This window comes from Phytophthora cinnamomi (assembly GCF_018691715.1).
Source record: "Phytophthora cinnamomi strain GKB4 chromosome Unknown Contig9, whole genome shotgun sequence".
Taxonomy (NCBI): Eukaryota; Oomycota; class Peronosporomycetes; order Peronosporales; family Peronosporaceae; genus Phytophthora; species Phytophthora cinnamomi.
This window is the reverse complement of record NW_027150942.1, coordinates 527553-544281: the sequence shown is the minus strand read 5'-3', so window position 1 is coordinate 544281 and position 16729 is coordinate 527553. Positions and strand designations below refer to the sequence as shown.

General features: G+C 51.1%; 2 protein-coding genes across 2 annotated transcripts; both read right to left on the bottom strand.

Moving 5' to 3' along the window:
• Positions 1-202: 202 nt before the first annotated feature.
• Positions 203-838, bottom strand: IUM83_16345 (E3 ubiquitin-protein ligase; the record flags this gene model as incomplete). The annotated part of the gene is made up of 1 exon (XM_067941221.1): positions 203-838. The coding sequence occupies one exon, from the start codon at positions 836-838 to the stop codon at positions 203-205; it is 636 nt and encodes a 211-aa protein (XP_067798425.1).
• A 12820-nt stretch (positions 839-13658) lies between these two features.
• On the bottom strand, positions 13659-14814 carry IUM83_16344 (uncharacterized protein; the record flags this gene model as incomplete). The annotated part of the gene is made up of 3 exons (XM_067941220.1): positions 13659-13927; positions 14010-14422; positions 14573-14814. 3 exons carry the CDS (start codon positions 14812-14814, stop codon positions 13659-13661), a joined length of 924 nt encoding a protein of 307 aa, XP_067798424.1.
• Between the last annotated feature and the right edge of the window lie 1915 nt (positions 14815-16729).

Below are 16729 nucleotides of genomic sequence, written 5' to 3'. Positions count from 1 at the left end.
CGAACGAGTAGATCAGCAAGCCATAAAATGGAAATATGCAAGTAGCACGCAAAGCAGCGCTTCAACGTATCCCGAGCAGTCTAACGCTTTATATTGTACTGTAGTATTTCTTGTGCACATTGTGATGCTCCTTAGAGAAGAAGTGAGCCCACCGTAACTTCATCGCCAACTTCGTAGTAGATCAATGACGAAAGCTCAGGATCTATCTACCTAACGCGTTTTGATCGTTTGTGATGGATGCATATAACTGCACACCGAGCGAGAGGCAAACGAACACAATCGCAGCCAGCAACAATAGTGTCTCGAGACGTGTGACCCCGGTGAAGAGCGATACAGCCTCCTCTTCTTCCTCATGTGCTAGTGCCGTGAGTGATCGATCCTTCTTGAGCGAGCGAGCGGCCTTCATGCGGCGAATGGTACTCTCTGGAATCTGAAACTCGTCGATACTGTGTCCTGTCCGGGCCTTCCACGCGCGCTGAGCTTTGATATACCCTCGCACCCACAGGTCCTCCTTCTCGTCCATGCGGCCACGCTGGCGCCGCATTTCGTGCAAATACAGGTCCTCTCGGGGCTCTGTCGCGTGGAGCCGCCACTCGTCCATTTCTGGCTCGCTGTCGTCGAGATCTACATCGCTCTCTTCAGCGTAATAATCGCTGTCGCTGTCATCGTCGTCAGCTTGGAGTCCCTTTTTTCCCACTTCACCTGTCGAGTCTGTTTTGGCAGTCTTGGCGGCGGCGTTTCGCTTAGCTGACGCCCTCAGCAGCTCCTCAAGTGTAGCAGGCGGGTGCTCGTGGTGACGAGACACGAAGAACGTAGTGCTTCCGCTAGCAGCATCCATATCGCCCAGAACGCAAGGTCACTTGTTCAACCGCCGTCTCCCCAGTGGGTGCCTTCCAAAACCACCATTAAACAGTTTAATCCGATTTTTTTAATGCGGCGTTTAGGCGCCCTACTTGCCCTATTAACCCTTTCACTACCAGAGATTTCTTACGGGTCTCCTTGGACCTATGGCTCTAGCAAATCAATTCAACGCACAGAGAAAAAAACGACCAATCAAAAACACCAATTTTTACACGTGGCGACGCTGGTTTACTTCACGGTACTTCCAATCAAAAGTTTGAGAGGTCGAGCTACATGCCGTCGCGCCCTGGTCAGTGTCGCTACAACGGCAATGGTCTACGGAAGTAGGAGCCGTTTGGGGTGGACATCACGGCAAGCCCACTGAGGATGCTGACCTCCGAGCGGCGGCGTCGAAGCCCGCGCGCTCTCGACTCAGCGTCATTTCGTTATAGCATTATCTCAAGTATGCGTGCTTAGCCGAGCACCCCATGTAGTATCAGTTTCCAATCTACATCCGCCAACCGCTCGCACTCCTGCACATGCAATCCTGTGTAATAATCACATTGGCTTGCTATGACGCTATCACTGTAAGCTCATCTACTTTGGTTAGGATTCTGTAGCGTTGCCTGATGTATGAATTTGAATATTAGCTCGTATACATTCGAACCTGCCCCGCACCCTTCCAGGCCAGGGTCCGTGTCGGTCTCCCAGTCCCACGTGTCGTCGTCGGCTACATTGAACAACGCATCTAAGTCCTTTTGTCCACGAATGGGAGGCGGGGCTGCTAGCTAGACGAGAAAACAACTATGGCAGGTCACACGAACTGTTTGTGGCTCCTGCGGTAATGCATTTTACAGGTCCATGGAGACCTGTTAGGTTGTACAGTGCTTTGCCGTCGTCTCGTAGCTTTTAGTTTTGTCCAATCGCATCTTGCGATTAGACCTCTCATGGGTCCCTATGGACCTATAAATCACTCCAGCTGGCTGGTAGTCAAAGGGTTAAACCCCGCCCGATTGAGAGGTTATAAAAACTTAGGCCAAAACTCTCACCAAACACGGTCTATGTCCTGCGAGGTTTGGCACACATTGATGCAGATATAGTTAATTCACTATAGAGTGTAGAATGGGACAAACAGCACTAGGACAAATTTCGAAACGAAATTTCTATTTGTAAAGATCTCCGAAGGCGGGAAAGCTGCGGCGTGCCCTCTCCGCGCAACCGATCCCCCCCCTCAGCCTTTCATTTGAGTTAGCTCATGCAAAAGAAGGATGATGTCAGCGCCAGAAGCGAGCCTGATGCTAGCCCTTTGTGTAGCGTCACAGACGCGCCGGCATTCGCAAAGAGCTCTGGAAGATCTCCGACGCAGGTTGCATGACGAGAGAAGACGTTGGGAGTGGCAGCGACTCGTCCGCATGAGACACTACATCACCGTGAACTGCCTCAAGTCCCCGGAGCAGTCGTCATGGATGGACACATGGCGCAGCGGGACAGACAAGAACATGATCACAATAACTAGCTTGTCAAGGTATATTATCAATTTCCTCAGTCTATTATCGTTGTTAGTATTCTCACTCGTGTTAATATGTGTTAGAGGCTCTTTTAATCAACTCCTGGAACAGTTTTCTCCCCACTACAATATCCCAACCTTCAATCCAAAGGGCGGTCGCCCACGGAAGCTCCAGCACCATCACCAGGTGCTGGGGCTACTACTCGCTTTCTACGTGGGATGCGAGCACCGAAGCAGACTCTGTGTAATGTTTGGCGTTCCTCCATCAACGCTAACTCGAGTTCTCAACGCAGCTGAAGACGCATTGACAATAGCTCTTCGCGACTTTGCGCCAGCCAGAATTGTGTGGCCATCCCTGGCGAGACAAAAGGCTCTAGCACTACTGGTAGCCTCCAAACAACCGATGCTACAATTTACCTGGGGTTTCCTAGATGGAAAAAACTATAAGGTATTGACAATGTATTTAACGATACGATTTACTTGGAGCCTTACGATTAGTGTATTTGTTAATCAGGTGCAACAACCTCCAGATCGAAATATCCAGAATGCTCATTACAACGGCTGGTTGCACAGCGTGTTCGTCACGGGCACGCTGTGTTTTCTGCGGACGGTCTTATCGTCTGGGCAAAGCACAATTGCCCAGGGTCTTGGAATGACGGCGACACCAGTCTCGACTTCCGGCGAAAACTATCATCCCCTGAGTTGAATCCGGATCCTCGCTACGGTGTAGTTGCTGACAGTGCGTTCCCGTGCAGCGCGGATATGACAGGTAAAATAATGACCCCTCTAAAGGAGGGTGATGCGAACCGCTTGGTACCATCCGTACGATCGGTTGCTAAAGCGTTGTCCAGCGCAATAACGTCAATCCGTCAAAGTGCAGAATGGGGCATGGGCTCCATTGAGAAAGTATACCATCGCCTGCTCGTGCCGCTCCCTTATGACAAGTCCAAGCGTCGGCAGCGCTTGGACAACCTGTTTAGGCTCGCAAACTATCGTGTTCGCACGGTAGGGATAAGTGAGATACGTACTACATTCGTACATGGTAAGGAGGATAGAAGGTATGAAACTTGAATTGAACATGTATGTACAACACTTCGAGCTAGCTCTTAACATTTTGGATTGCGTCGAACTCTTCCTCACTTTTACCTTGAAGACTTGAAATGAGCAACATCATTTGCTCGTGACGTTGACGTGCTTCTACGCGGTCAAGCTCCAGTCTCGCTTCGAATTGACGGCGTTTTTCTTCTTGTTCTTCCTTGCGATCAGCGCGATCAGCTGCTTGTTTGCGTTCTTGGTCCTCGCGAAGCTGCTGGGCATCTTTCCGCTCCTCTTGGCGTTTCGCTTCTGAAGCTGCAGCTTCAACGCGGCGCACTTGCTCGCGCTCTTCACGCTCCTTCTTGTCAGCGGCCGCACGTTCTTCTCGCTCACGCTTCTCGTCAGCACGGCGCTCGCCCCGTTCGTCATGACGTCGCTTCTCCTCGGCCGCAGCTCGGCGATCCGCCTCTCGAAAAAAAAACAATAGTTCTTTCATTTCTGATCCAAAAGAGGCGTGGCCGGCCTCTATTTTCTTCAACTCATTGTCAATAGAGTCCATGCGTTGCTTGGCTCGTGTTCTCTTGGCACTAGCGTATGTGGCTGATGCTGCCCCCTCCGATGCAGGTCGCTTGGTCTTTCCTCTCACCACTCGTCCGCCCATTTCTTCGAAGTTGTCTCGTAGCACCCTGAGATCCCTCCCACCGAGTCTATCGCTGCTCGTGCTGAGGCGCCGGTGTCTCTGGAGCTCTTCCACGTCCGATGTAGCTCGTTCTGGGTTACGCGAGAGCATCGGGCCGTCAGGGTTAGCTACAGAAGGAACGGTCTGACGTTCGCGTGTTCGTGGACGGCCTGCAGCTCGTGGAGTTGTTGGACCAGTCGATCTCTGTGTCGAAGGAGTTTGGGGTTCCCCGGCCGTTCTGGCTGAAGCATCGTTCGTGTCAATGAACAGGTCTGCTCTAGCGAATGCCTCTAAGCCAATACCACCACTACAACCCACAGCCCGCGCATTCTCCGCGGTCGTGGTTGGGAGGTCTTGCCCTGTAGTAGCGTCAATGTCGTTTTCGAGGTCAGCGGCAAAAGCCACAGGCACAGTACCATCATGGTGACTATCGAGCCCACCATCGCACCGCTAGTGCCGAATTGCTGACTATGGGGCGGTGTGTGCTGGGCATATTGGCTGATGTCATCGAGGTTCCCCTCCTGCGTATCGTTATCTGAGGATTGGTCGTTGCTCCACTCGACTTCGTCGTCTTCCTCACTCTCGTCGTTGGTGTCGGCCTCGTCGTCTGGGTCGACCTCATCGCCTTCAGCTGACGTGGTCTTATCTTTGGTTACCCCGGTAGCGGCAGCTACCTCCTTAAGGAGAAGGTCATCATCGTCTCCGGTGTCGCGTCCATCGTGTGAAGTGTGGGCTCCCCTTCTTTCGATCGCACCTTGAATCTCATGTGCTAGAAAATCGCCCTCTCCTTTTGAGTTAGCTGGTCCCCTTGGTTTCCCGTTGGCTTGGGTTTGGCGTAAAGGCTGCGAAACTTCCTTCGTAGCGAGTCGTAATCGCGCGGAGCCCACTTCTTCCTTTTAGACGCATTGTACTCCGCCGCGACCATCTCCCACATGTTCCGACCTGTAGGCTTATACTTTGCGACGATGTCGCAAAGCAATAGCTGTTCCCGTGGCCCGTAGTTCTGGTAACCAGGCTTTCGTCCGCGTTGCTACAAGGCATTAACATAGAATGCAGTTAAAGCTCGCGTCAGTACAGCAGCATCCACCCACCGTACGTACGCCCATGCTGTCCTCTGCTTCCTGCGCACGACTCGTCGAGGGGAAGTAAACCCATCGAAGTGGTGGGGTCAAAGATATCGCCTTCTATATGGAATCGAAGAGTACTAAAGCTTTGTATGGGTATAAGTAAAGATTCATTTGTGTTACACAAATTTCACACAATTGTCGGGCATGCTAGTTCAACAACCTGCTACCGCTACTCGAAGCAACGCACGGATTCACTACAATGTCGTGAGATGCTGCAAGTCGCGGTGTTGGCACCCTGACCAACCACAGCGGCACAAGAACCACAACTTGTCCCCATATGAGACTGTCACCTCCTCACCCGGATACACGTCACGCACCGTGACAGCGACGACTGTTAGCCGTTGCCCAGTCTGTACTTCATGGAATCGGGTGCAAGGATTGCACGCATGGTTCATGAATCTTAGCATACCGCCTGCTTCGAGAGCATCGATACCAATGTACTTCTTGCCCGTCGTGCGTGTGCGAAGGTGCATCCGGTACCCTTCGTTCACCGGGCCGTTCTTGCATGGCGGTCCGAATAAATCCATGTGTCCCACGTATTCACCAATAACTTCTCCAGCCGGAATAGGGGCCTTGGTAATTAAACCACGGATCCCAGTACGTGTGTTCCGTGCGATTGCGAGGGCGCGGCTCTCGTGAAGCGCGTTTCCACATTCACCACCGAATGCACAGTTGTATTCGGTACAAAAGCGACTGCTTCTCGCGTTAAGACAAGTGCTTGCCTTGCAGCGAATGACGCAGCCGCAGCCCAGCCTCCTCTCACACCAACACTGACTGCCGGAAAACGCCAGCGGCGCGGGTTATACTGAGCGGTAAGGAACTTCACATCAGCTGGCCACTGCTCAGCTTTCCATTCTTGGCGATGATCCTCAGCACAAACACCAACGACAGTAAATCCCGGTGAACTCGATTGAGAAGCCGAATGCGCATCTTGTGTAGTTGAAAGAGACGACCGGTTGCCTTCCACCGTCTCAAAATCATCACTGTCGGACTCGAATATTTCCAGGTACCAAGCGGGCACGACATCACGCGGCCGAGCGAAAGGAACTCGGGATGTCTTTACTAACGAGCATGGTTCCTTAGGTTTCTGGCATGTCTTGGGCGGCGGTGGCTCCGTTGCCGGAGACCCAGAAAGACCACCTCGAGGTGAGGAAGAGGGAAGGGATGGCTCCGTTTCCGTTCTCTGGCTTGACACTGAGCTCTCGCCACCTCGATAGCTAGCTCCAAATTCAGACGATTGTGATAGCTTGAACTCCGAAAGTGGAGAGACCTGTATGGTCACCGCTTCGTTGACTGGAAGTGGCATAGTCACATGCCCAGAGCGCGTTCCAAAGATGTTGAGCTCCAAAGTGAGGTGTCGCAAGTAGCGGACAGAAGGTTATAACCATCTTCCGCGTTGGCTTTGAGAACGCCATGCTCGACCGGGACGCCACCGCAGTCTTCGCCGAAGTGGTAAATAATGTTTTGACAGCGTTGATCGTCTTCTTCACGGTCTCCGACACGACATCCCTCGTGGCAGGTGGAGCGTTGGATGGTGTGGCCGATCCCCGTCTTGACGGAACGGCATCGAAGAAACACCGGGACTGGCAGCAACGATAGTGTCTTTGGCAGGTGTTTGGGGGCTCGCGGTATTGGAACACTTCTCGATGCAGCGGGGAGAGTTACTGGATCGGATGCTTGACATCGCAGATAGGGACGCTACTGGAGTGGTGCTTCGTGTGAAAACCAGGGTTTTGCGCTTCTTGGGCCCCACGGTGATGTCACAATCCATGCCAGTAGTGGCAGCAACGGTATTGATTGAGTGTTGACGCCGCTTTTTGTTGCTGCAATAGCCATGCATGGTTGTCTACACACAGGATGTTCAGAAAATTGGAGGGCAGCAGGAGAGAGTGATGCGAGTCCTTACCATTGAATACTAGATGCGATTGGGGCTTCTGGGCGCCGAGTCCAATTTCGAAATGAAGGCCAGGCGCCCGAGCGCGCGCGATTTTCGCGCCTTTGGGGCCTTTCAAGATCGCGCCTCTTCAATTTGAAGGATATCTCTACTTGGGGGGCATGTTTGAGTACATACGTTGTTAAAGATGCTTTTTAATAGCGTTGCAAGATGAGGGTGCTATAAAACCGTGACCAAACGAATTGTTTGATGAGACGACTTTTTGATCCCACGAAACAATTCGTTTTTTATCACTCTGTTTAATGACCCGTTTAATCTCGCCTAACCCTAACAATTAAACCGTTTGGTGAGGTTTTGGAAGGCACCCAGTCGCGTTTTGCGCCCAACCATGTGTTTGTGTACATGTACACCATTTCCCATTCCAGCTGCAGCAAAAATGGCCCGTCCGTGGGACAGCTAATCCAAGGCTGTCTAGCGACACACAATTTTTTAATGTGAGGCTAACGAGGGCGATTTCAAATCAGGCTATTTTCAAAAACAAAAGAGCAGATACGTGTTTTGTACAATTTTAAAAGTTCAACGTTGTAGACGGATAAGATCTTTGTAGGCGGCATAGCGAACGTCTTGCAATACTCCTGCTCGGCACTACGCATAAAAAAAACAAATGTACCATACCGCAGGCACATGGCGGCATAGCTGAGAAGAAAGTGAACGTTCTAGACCGTTGACACTCCCGCAGGATTCAGTACTGCTTAGCTCTCACTTGTGAATTCGAGTTCAGTCCCTCACCATCACCTCTACAGCTACGCTATATTGCGACGCAATGCACGTTTCGAACAATGACGCCAGCGTGGCGACGTTTGTAATCCCGCCACCTCCGGAAGAATCGTTTCCATCGGAGGTCGAAGCTGCTGCAGTTCACCGCTAGACACGAGCACACTGTTACAATCTGACTAAGCGTCGGGCTTTCTACACGGATGAGACGAAGGCAACAGTGTGGAAGCGCGGCTTGAATTGTGCCCGAAATGGATCACCCAAACATCTTCCGGATAACGACAGAATGCGACCTATGTGTGGCTCCAAGCGAATTGGGTGCAAGATGAAGTTAGTATTACAAGCAGTATCGAAGAACAACACTGAAGGGTCGTGGGAAATCGTCCATACGCGGAATGGGAGTAAACGGCATAACCATCCGCCCTCTGAAGAAGCGTGAGTCCACTCGTGCCATCGTCGGCGCGCCGCTGCTGCAGAAACAAGTACTGGTACTACCCGGTCTGTTCAGGAATTGGCGGAAGCCCAGACGCTGCTGACGTGTCTGTGGCGAGTATTCACACCGCACTCCAACAGGCCGACCCAGATTCGTTCGTCATTCCTAAGGACATCGCAAATACGAAGAACGTGGTCCGTCACCGCGAGTTGTCTACCAACACAGCGATGGAAGCTCTCTTTGCGGACCTCTCCAAGCGTGGTTTCTTGTATCACTACGCAACAAATCTGGAGACACAAGAACTGCGGTATCTCTATTGGGCGCACCCAAGCACGGCAATCTTGTATTGTCGGTACCATGATGTTCTCGTCGTGGATTGCACACACAAGACAAACAAAGTCAAGTTCCCACTTTTCAACATCGTTGCTGTGACGGGTTTTAACACTGTTCTCCCTGTTGCGCAGTGCTGGCTGCCCAGAGAAAAAGAGGAAGATTACGTGTGGGTGTTGAATATGCTGCGACTGTTTCTGATTGAGAAGGATGTTGAGCTACCCGGTGTGGTGCTATCTGATCGAGACCAGGCATGCATGAATACAGTTGGTATGGTGCTACTTGAAACACCAGTGATGGTATGTCGTTGGCACATGAACTCTAACGGATGGGCAATTGATTGCAAACACCTAGGTCAAGTGACTATGGTAGATCCCATTACTGGAGGTATGACAAAGGTAAATGAATGGGAAACGAAAGCCTTCATGGCGGCATTTCACGAGGCAGTTGACACACGTACGGAGTCAGAGTTCGAGACCCGGCGCTGTGCCTTAAAAGTACGCAGTGCTTATCGGGCATCTTACCTTGACACTAACTGGTGGAATTACAAAGAGAGAATCGTTCGTGCTTGGACGGACCGGTATCCACACTTTGGTGTACGCGACACATCCCTGGTTGAGGGTACGCACGCTAAATGCAAGGCGTGGATTCGCAGCAGCCGAGGCGAACTATTCACGGTTTTCAACAGTCTGTTGCCTTGGTGGGAAGGTGCAGCAGCTGACACTCGACTGATCTCAGCGCGTAATGATGTCATCACTCCAGCATTACTTCAGCCGAGCCAATACGCTGCTGTTGTCCGAGTAAGCACCGTTTACGCGCTAATCGAGACCTAGAAATTGTGAAAAAGATGCATGCAAAATCTTCTACACTCGGCTTCCTATGGATACGTGCTCTGGGACGTTCAGGATGGTACACAGTCGACCGCGTCTACACGGCCTTGCTACAATCATAGAATCGAACGGCCGCATGCGTCTCCTTCCCCAACAGTTCGTGAAGCACTGGTGGATAAATCGTCACTGGGCAGCCAGAGCTCAGCCGCGTGCTCGAACCTGTCCCTGTCGGCGCGCCTACTGGCGCGCAAAACGATAGGCCTCACTCCGAGCCAATGCTGGCATCAACAGCACAAGAAGAGACCCGATCTTTGGTGAGAGGGTAGAACAGAATCACCCAGCCACACACCAAAGTTCTACACAGCAAACGGCAGCCGCTAACGATGTAGTAATACTGCCACCAACTCGAACGATGCCCCCCCCCCCCCCCCTCAACCAGAGATCTACCAACGTACGAAGAAAACTACGGCCCACCAAGAATCATGGGGATGTGCCGGGCGGAGTGTTTGAGCCATTGCTTTTTTCATTTCAGAAGGCATATAATAACAAAGATACGTTTTTAACCACAACTTCAACTTACAACGTAACTTCAATATCGCTTAAGCATGTTTTCACTAAATTAAGTAAGGTTATCTCAACCATCAAGGACGACAGACAATTGAGATGGTAGGTACACATTTTGAGATTTAATATCACAAAGATATGGTAAAGTTGTATCTTAGTATTTTTATAATGGATAGTATTGTCAGTTTTGCTTTTAGAAAAATAGGTATCCCAAAACCAAGAGTTGGTGTCCATCCTTACTCGTTTTACCGCCTGCACTTTAGGCATGTTTGCGATTTGTATGGCTTCTCAAACTACTTTTCACTGGATAACGGAAATTCCCGATTAATACCCTCTACCCAAATAGTACCCTCTCAGAGTAACCCGGTAGTAACCCTACAGTAACTCACGTACCCTACCCTGCTCTGATGACCAGTCATCTTGTTACACCTCACTTCACTATAGAACGCAGCCCCAGCCATTCACTAGCGCTGCCTGCACACGTTCGCAGCACCCCAACACCGCCTCATTCGGCAAAATGCCATCAAGAATCCCCATCAGCAATAACTCAGCAGTAACCTTTTGGTAATACAGAGTAACCTTTCGAGATTTTGTGAGGGGTACTATTAAATAGTGCCCGGGGTATTATTCCGTAATTTCCGTTACATTTTTCCGCATGCGCCGCATACGTACCGCCTCTTGTATTTTGCAGACGCTGTCGGTTCGCGCTGTTACGCGGTCCATCAGGGTTTCAAAGGCGAAAGAAACGGTGGTATCGCATCCTCCCCGATGACGCGTCGGATTTGCCGCAGAATTGACACCGAAAGGTGGCTACAGTAGCCCCCATCACAACATCTAGCACCCAGGCAACCCCGTCGAACTGCAAGTAGCAGTGTGCTTCGTGTATGCACCTCCAGCATGAAAAAAGGTCACCAGGAAAGATAATACAGTGCCCCACCGGGATGTGGACCAATCGCGCCCGCTCACTTTGAAACACCCGACATACACTTTAAGTCGGGTGTTCGGCTGCAATGCAATCACTGCACTACCTGGTATGCTGCGTGGATACAGCCCACGTACAGCTACCACATCAGCAGATGTGTAGTCCGTGCGAGCTGCCGCCTGTTCAGGTTCTCCAGCTCGTGAATGCATGAGAGAGAAAAAAAACACTTGAAGGAGAAAATGTTCGTCCACAGTGCAAGGTATTGCTTGGAGCTTGCCGTGTAGCTTAGTCAAGTTGGCGGATATGGACCGTTGACGCGATTGATCCCTGAAAGGGTCGTCTGCCTTGCGCGGAAGACGCTGCAGTACTCTGATCTCTTGGGCTGTTTTAGCAGAGCCGAAAGTGTTGTCTTAGAGAGGCCGAACGGGTATGTAGCGTAGCCATCAGGAGGAAACATAGTCAGTCTTGGGCTGGACACCAATTGAAGACTAATGAATCGGAGTTCACCAAGATCATGCTTCATGTTCATTTAGTCGGTTTTCATTCGTAACTAACGGAACGCTTTCATCACTAACGGTGCCGTGGTTTGCATCACTAACGGTGCAGTGGTTTGCATCACTAACGGCCTGCGTCACTAGTGGTGCTGGGATTTGCATCATTAACGGTCTGCGTCACTCTGTGTTGTTTTTGTCTGAAACGTTCTTTTTTTCTAAATGGCCCTGATTTGAAATAACCCTCGTTTGATAGTCCCCAGAAAGTCGCGATTTGCAAGAAAACGGCGCTTTTGCCAGACTTGCAAAAATCGCCCGATCGCCATCGCACCAATTTGTAAAACTCACCGAATGCATGACCGCCCTGTGGTATTGCATGCATTGGTGGAGGCCAGTAATACAGCGACGTCGTCGAAAGAGACGAACTTCGACACTTTCCTTGGCGATATTTAGCAGCCAGTTGAAGCACTTCTTCGCGGTCCTGCTTTGCCTGCGCCCGCTTGCGCTGAGCCTTTGTTATTCCACTGATCACTGGGCGCTCCGCGAATGCACGTTACTGTCTTCACGCTCTCTGCTGACGAGACACCAGGTTCGGTGGAAATTTGGGTGGGTCCAGTATCATCTTGAGCACTACCATCGTCTCCAGTCTCCTCACACGCAACCCCAGTTGAATCGGCTTCGCTACTTCCAGTCTTGGGGCTGAAAACGACCGCGCTGCCCTTATCCTCGGCCTTCAATTGTGCAGCACTACCCCCTCCGTTGCTTGCAACCTCGACATTAGCATTTGTACTCAACTCAGACGACATATCAGCAAACGAAAGCTGTGAAAGACGTGCTTCGCCAACTGAAGCCACCTGAGACAACCCATGAAACGGAGGAACCTCACGTTCAACAAAGTCGATCACCTCGCCAGAATTGAGCACCGCATAGAAATCCTGTAGCCACTTCAGTGCTACTCGAAATGTAGACGTTGATTGTAGCGCCATTCCATTCACGATCTTTTCAGCCGTCACTTTCGCTTCGGTGTACATTGCAGCGCCGGACAGAGCTCGCGCCTTTGGTGGAGGGGGCGTGTTCCTTGTTTCAATCCGCCGCATGGAATGTCATCTATGTCGATGCTGTTTTCAGGCTCTGGACAATCCACCTCGTAGGAACCAGCGCTGCGTGGGATCACTGTTTCAAAGTTGCGTGTGCTTCGAATATACATCACTTGACAACATGGCAGCAAGCAGGTTTTCATGATGATGCAATCGCATGTATTATTCCGTTCGACAGACAATGACACGGTTAGTATAGAATTCCAAACTAGACGAATACAACCAAAACTTCACCAAACCCAAACTGAAAACCAAAACATACTCGTGTGTTAACCTCATGCGCAATTCCAGATCGAGGGCTTGTAACTGTTTCCATACCACATATACTATGCTCCACGGCGCAGTCTGCATCTGGGCTTGTTGCCAACTCATGCTGCTTGGCGACCAAGTCGAGCTCAGTTGGAGAGCCAGCAGTATCAGTTCTCGATCTTCGTAATCGCGCGAAAGTCGACTGCCAATCCGATGACATTCGGCGAGATACTGTCTTTGGCGTACTCCTGGCGTGTCATTAATGTCGACGGTAGCTGGTCTATCGTGAACGTGTCGTTAATAATATCCTTGATTTGTCCCCTCTTGTTCTCGATCCTGTTGTTTGTGTTGTTCGTGAGATGTGGACTGTTGCCGCGCCTGTACAACACCCACTCGTCCTGGTTGTTGTCCCAATTTGCCGTAAAGGTGCGGTACAACGCGTGCGTAGCATCGCCTCCGAGTAATTCCAACATAGCCCCTTTTGCATCGGCATATCGCTCTGGTTAGCTGCGTATACCAGCAGTCGAACAAGGCTTTTCACCTCCTTTTTCACCGATGGCGCCAGCCGCGCGTCCTGCTTCTTCAACCAGGTAATGACATGCCATTGACACAGAAGTTGGCGTGTGTCGGGCAGCTCCTCCCGCTGAACGTCATTGTCGTGGACCGTCTTGTCCGACTTTAATCTTGGCCCAGTCCGGATTGTTCGCTATAAAAATCTGCATCACACGCCACAGATTGTCCTTGTGTTCGCTATCTACAAGAGCATGGTGAACATATTGACCCTTTGGCAAGTCCGTTAGATTACTGTTTTATCACACAATACACTCATTCAACGCTGCACCGGTACGTTGCCGAACACATTGTGCAATACAAAGCTGAACAGCTTCTAGCGATTCACGTTCGTGTCGTGAGTGGAGTTAACAAGAATCACCTCAGGAAACGCTTTGAACAAGTGTTTCATTCTCGCCTGAAAAGTTGCCATGCGGGCAATGTTGGTGTCACTATTCACGAGCACCTGGGCCGAATTTCCGCCGTCCTGCCTGCAAAACGCTTCCATCACCACAAACGCGTGCTGCGCATCTGTGAGGCCCGCCTGCTCGTCAAGTTTGTACCGCTGCACCATGTTGTGGACAACTCGCCGAGTCGTTTTCTTGTCTGTTGCAGGCAACCAAACATACACAAAACTTAGTTGACACCAACCAAATTCACACTGAAGATAGAGGATGTTCATATGTACGTTTACGCAGATACTGCCGTATCCCTTGCGTGTTTGCGCCAGCCTTGTGCAGCACAGCCACGTCGCCTGTCAACTGGGGGGCCTTTACTGTCCGTTTCTCCGCGTAGTTGTCCCAGATGTGCTTGTTCAGGTTGTGGTTATGATTGCCCGTGGCGTTCACGCGCAAATACCAAGAGCCACTGAGCTTTGCTGTAACACGAATGTTCACCCCGGCCTTGCACTTGGTGTCACGAACTTTGTCGTGAATGCGCTTGCCCTTGTCATTTGGTTCATAGGGCTGCCAGTGCGTACAAACTATCGCCTTCGGGTGTGCTTTTCTTGCCCTCTTTCCTGCCTTCTTCCTCGCCTTCGCCATGCGAATGATCTGCTTGTTGCTCAGCGGGACCGACGTACTTGTAAAACTGCTGGAACGTCTGAATTTAGAACTCACCAAAGCACTCGTGGAATTCCTCCCACGATTCAAGCATGGTCTTGAACCCGTAAACCGTACGGGGGACACCCGTTTCACGCGGAGATCATGCGTTTCGTGTGAACTTCTGTGTACGATCGATGACCGAACGTACCGAACTTCGCTGACTTCGTCACCTTCACACTCGACTTCGTCCTCCTCATCGCGTTCAGTGTCATTCTCGACCTCGTCGTCTACGTCCGCACTGCCCGCAGTACCAAGTGGATAAGGTGCCTTCTCTTCGTAGTCAGGGTCGTCACCGGCGCTTGCGTTATCCTCGTCGACTTCGTCAAAAGCGGGCATCACATCAGCAAGCTCACTGTCGTCCGAATCTGAGTCCGTCTCTATGCCGAACATCTGATGCGCCGCGCGCGCTTCCCATCGATCGCTGCTTTTCTGGTCGCGCGCATCCGGATTGGGATTTGCCCCACCTTCATCTCGTAGCATGACGGTAGTGCTCCGGGTGCATATGCTTCGGCCTTCGATAACAACTCAACTCTCATACGCGTTGCGGTGTTTTCGAGCGACATCTGCCGCCCGCTGTGCCTCCAGCACACCGCGTTCATAGACTGGTGGCGGGGGGGGGGGCATTCTGTAGCGCTGCGCGAAGGTTACGCTGATGCTCGCGAAGCCGAGTCCGCTGCAACTCCGCGCTGTGGCGCTGCGCGCGCATCACGTCGCCTCCTTGGTTCGGCGGGTCCTCTTGCGTGCTCGTCTGGTAGGCATTTGAGTCAGTAAAAGCAGTTAATCAAGCTGGAGTGTTTTCGAGCGGACCGTGCCGGCTGTTCGCGCCATTCGCGTGCTGGGACCTTCACTCTTGATTTTTCCTCCAAGGGGAATGCCATTCAACTGGAGGGAGTGGGTGTAGCGCTTACGTTTTGAATAATCCGGACCACAAACGGCAAGGAAATTTATCCTTGCCTCCCTCTCCAAGTTCAACCTGACCGTCGAAACCTGGCTTGATCTGGTCTACCAAATATCCACCGCTTTCGACAGTAATCACGCAGAACTTGGGATCTACATTTGGTAGTACCAGCGTCTGCCGAGCCCCTTTGACGTCTGATAGATGTCAGATTTAACATCCCCAACACCTCCCATTTCAGGCGATTTCATTGGTCAACACATCACGAAGAACAGTACCACGTCGTCGGTACAAACATATTTGGCAAATGCAATATCCTACATCGTCGTAGCTGCCACATTTGCAACTAGGCTGGTTGATCCAGCACTCGCTTCGCCTCGTTTTCAAGAGCAAGGAGCGGCTGCAGGCCCTCTCAAATAGAGCCTGAGCACCACACATTAAGCACCCAACAAGATCTGGGCGCTCCTGGTCGTTGAATTCCCATGGAGTCTACCCATTTGGTAGTGGCAATCGCCTCCCAATGATGTTTCGTCAGCGTCGATTGCAGAGCTGTCAGTGTTCAATCTGCCTTCTGCAGAAGACTTCGCGTCGATATCAAGGCCTACCGCAGTTAAGTATTTGAAGATGGACGACAATCGGGACGAATCAGGGGGATGCTTCGGTGCACTTCCGCCTACGCGGCGAGGGATACCGCAAGCACCGAGGGCAAGGAGGGCAATCTCGATCCAGCGGCTCTGATCGACAGCATCACGATCTTCAACACCAGGTGCAAGATCGACCATCAGTCTTGGTGTTTCTGTGTTAACAATGGCTGTGCCGCCAGAGCGTGAGGTTTAACCGGTGGGTAGTAGGCGGCATGTTTGCAGTTCGTATGAACTGTGCTTGCCGCTCCAGGCGAGTTTGTCATCGAACACCATTTAGCTGCATTCACGCTACATTAGGTAACATTAGCGTTACGGCACACAAGTTGCGCCCCCTAGTCATGTTTGCCATTGTGCAACTTACTGTTTAGCAGCACGAAAGTAGTAAAACAAGAGTTTGTCATCGAACGATGTTCAGCTACATTTTGCAGTTCGTAAGAACTGTGCTTGCCCCTCCACGTGAGTTTGTCATCAAGCGACATTAGGCAACCTTCAAGCAACACTAAATAGGCGACACTGCACTTGCGGTGCGAAGTTGCACGATCCAGTCATGTTTGTCATTGGAGCAACGTTATCCATGGTGATTCAGAAAGCAGCATAGCAACGTTAAAAAAAACAATGCAACACAATTCCGAATAAGGCAACAGCGCAGGGTATATAGCAGAACTCAAAAGCAATTAATTTGCTGAATTATCGGAACAATTCATTTATTTAGCAACAATGCAATTGTTTCATGATTGTCACGCAAGGTGGCGATTAATCTGCGCAA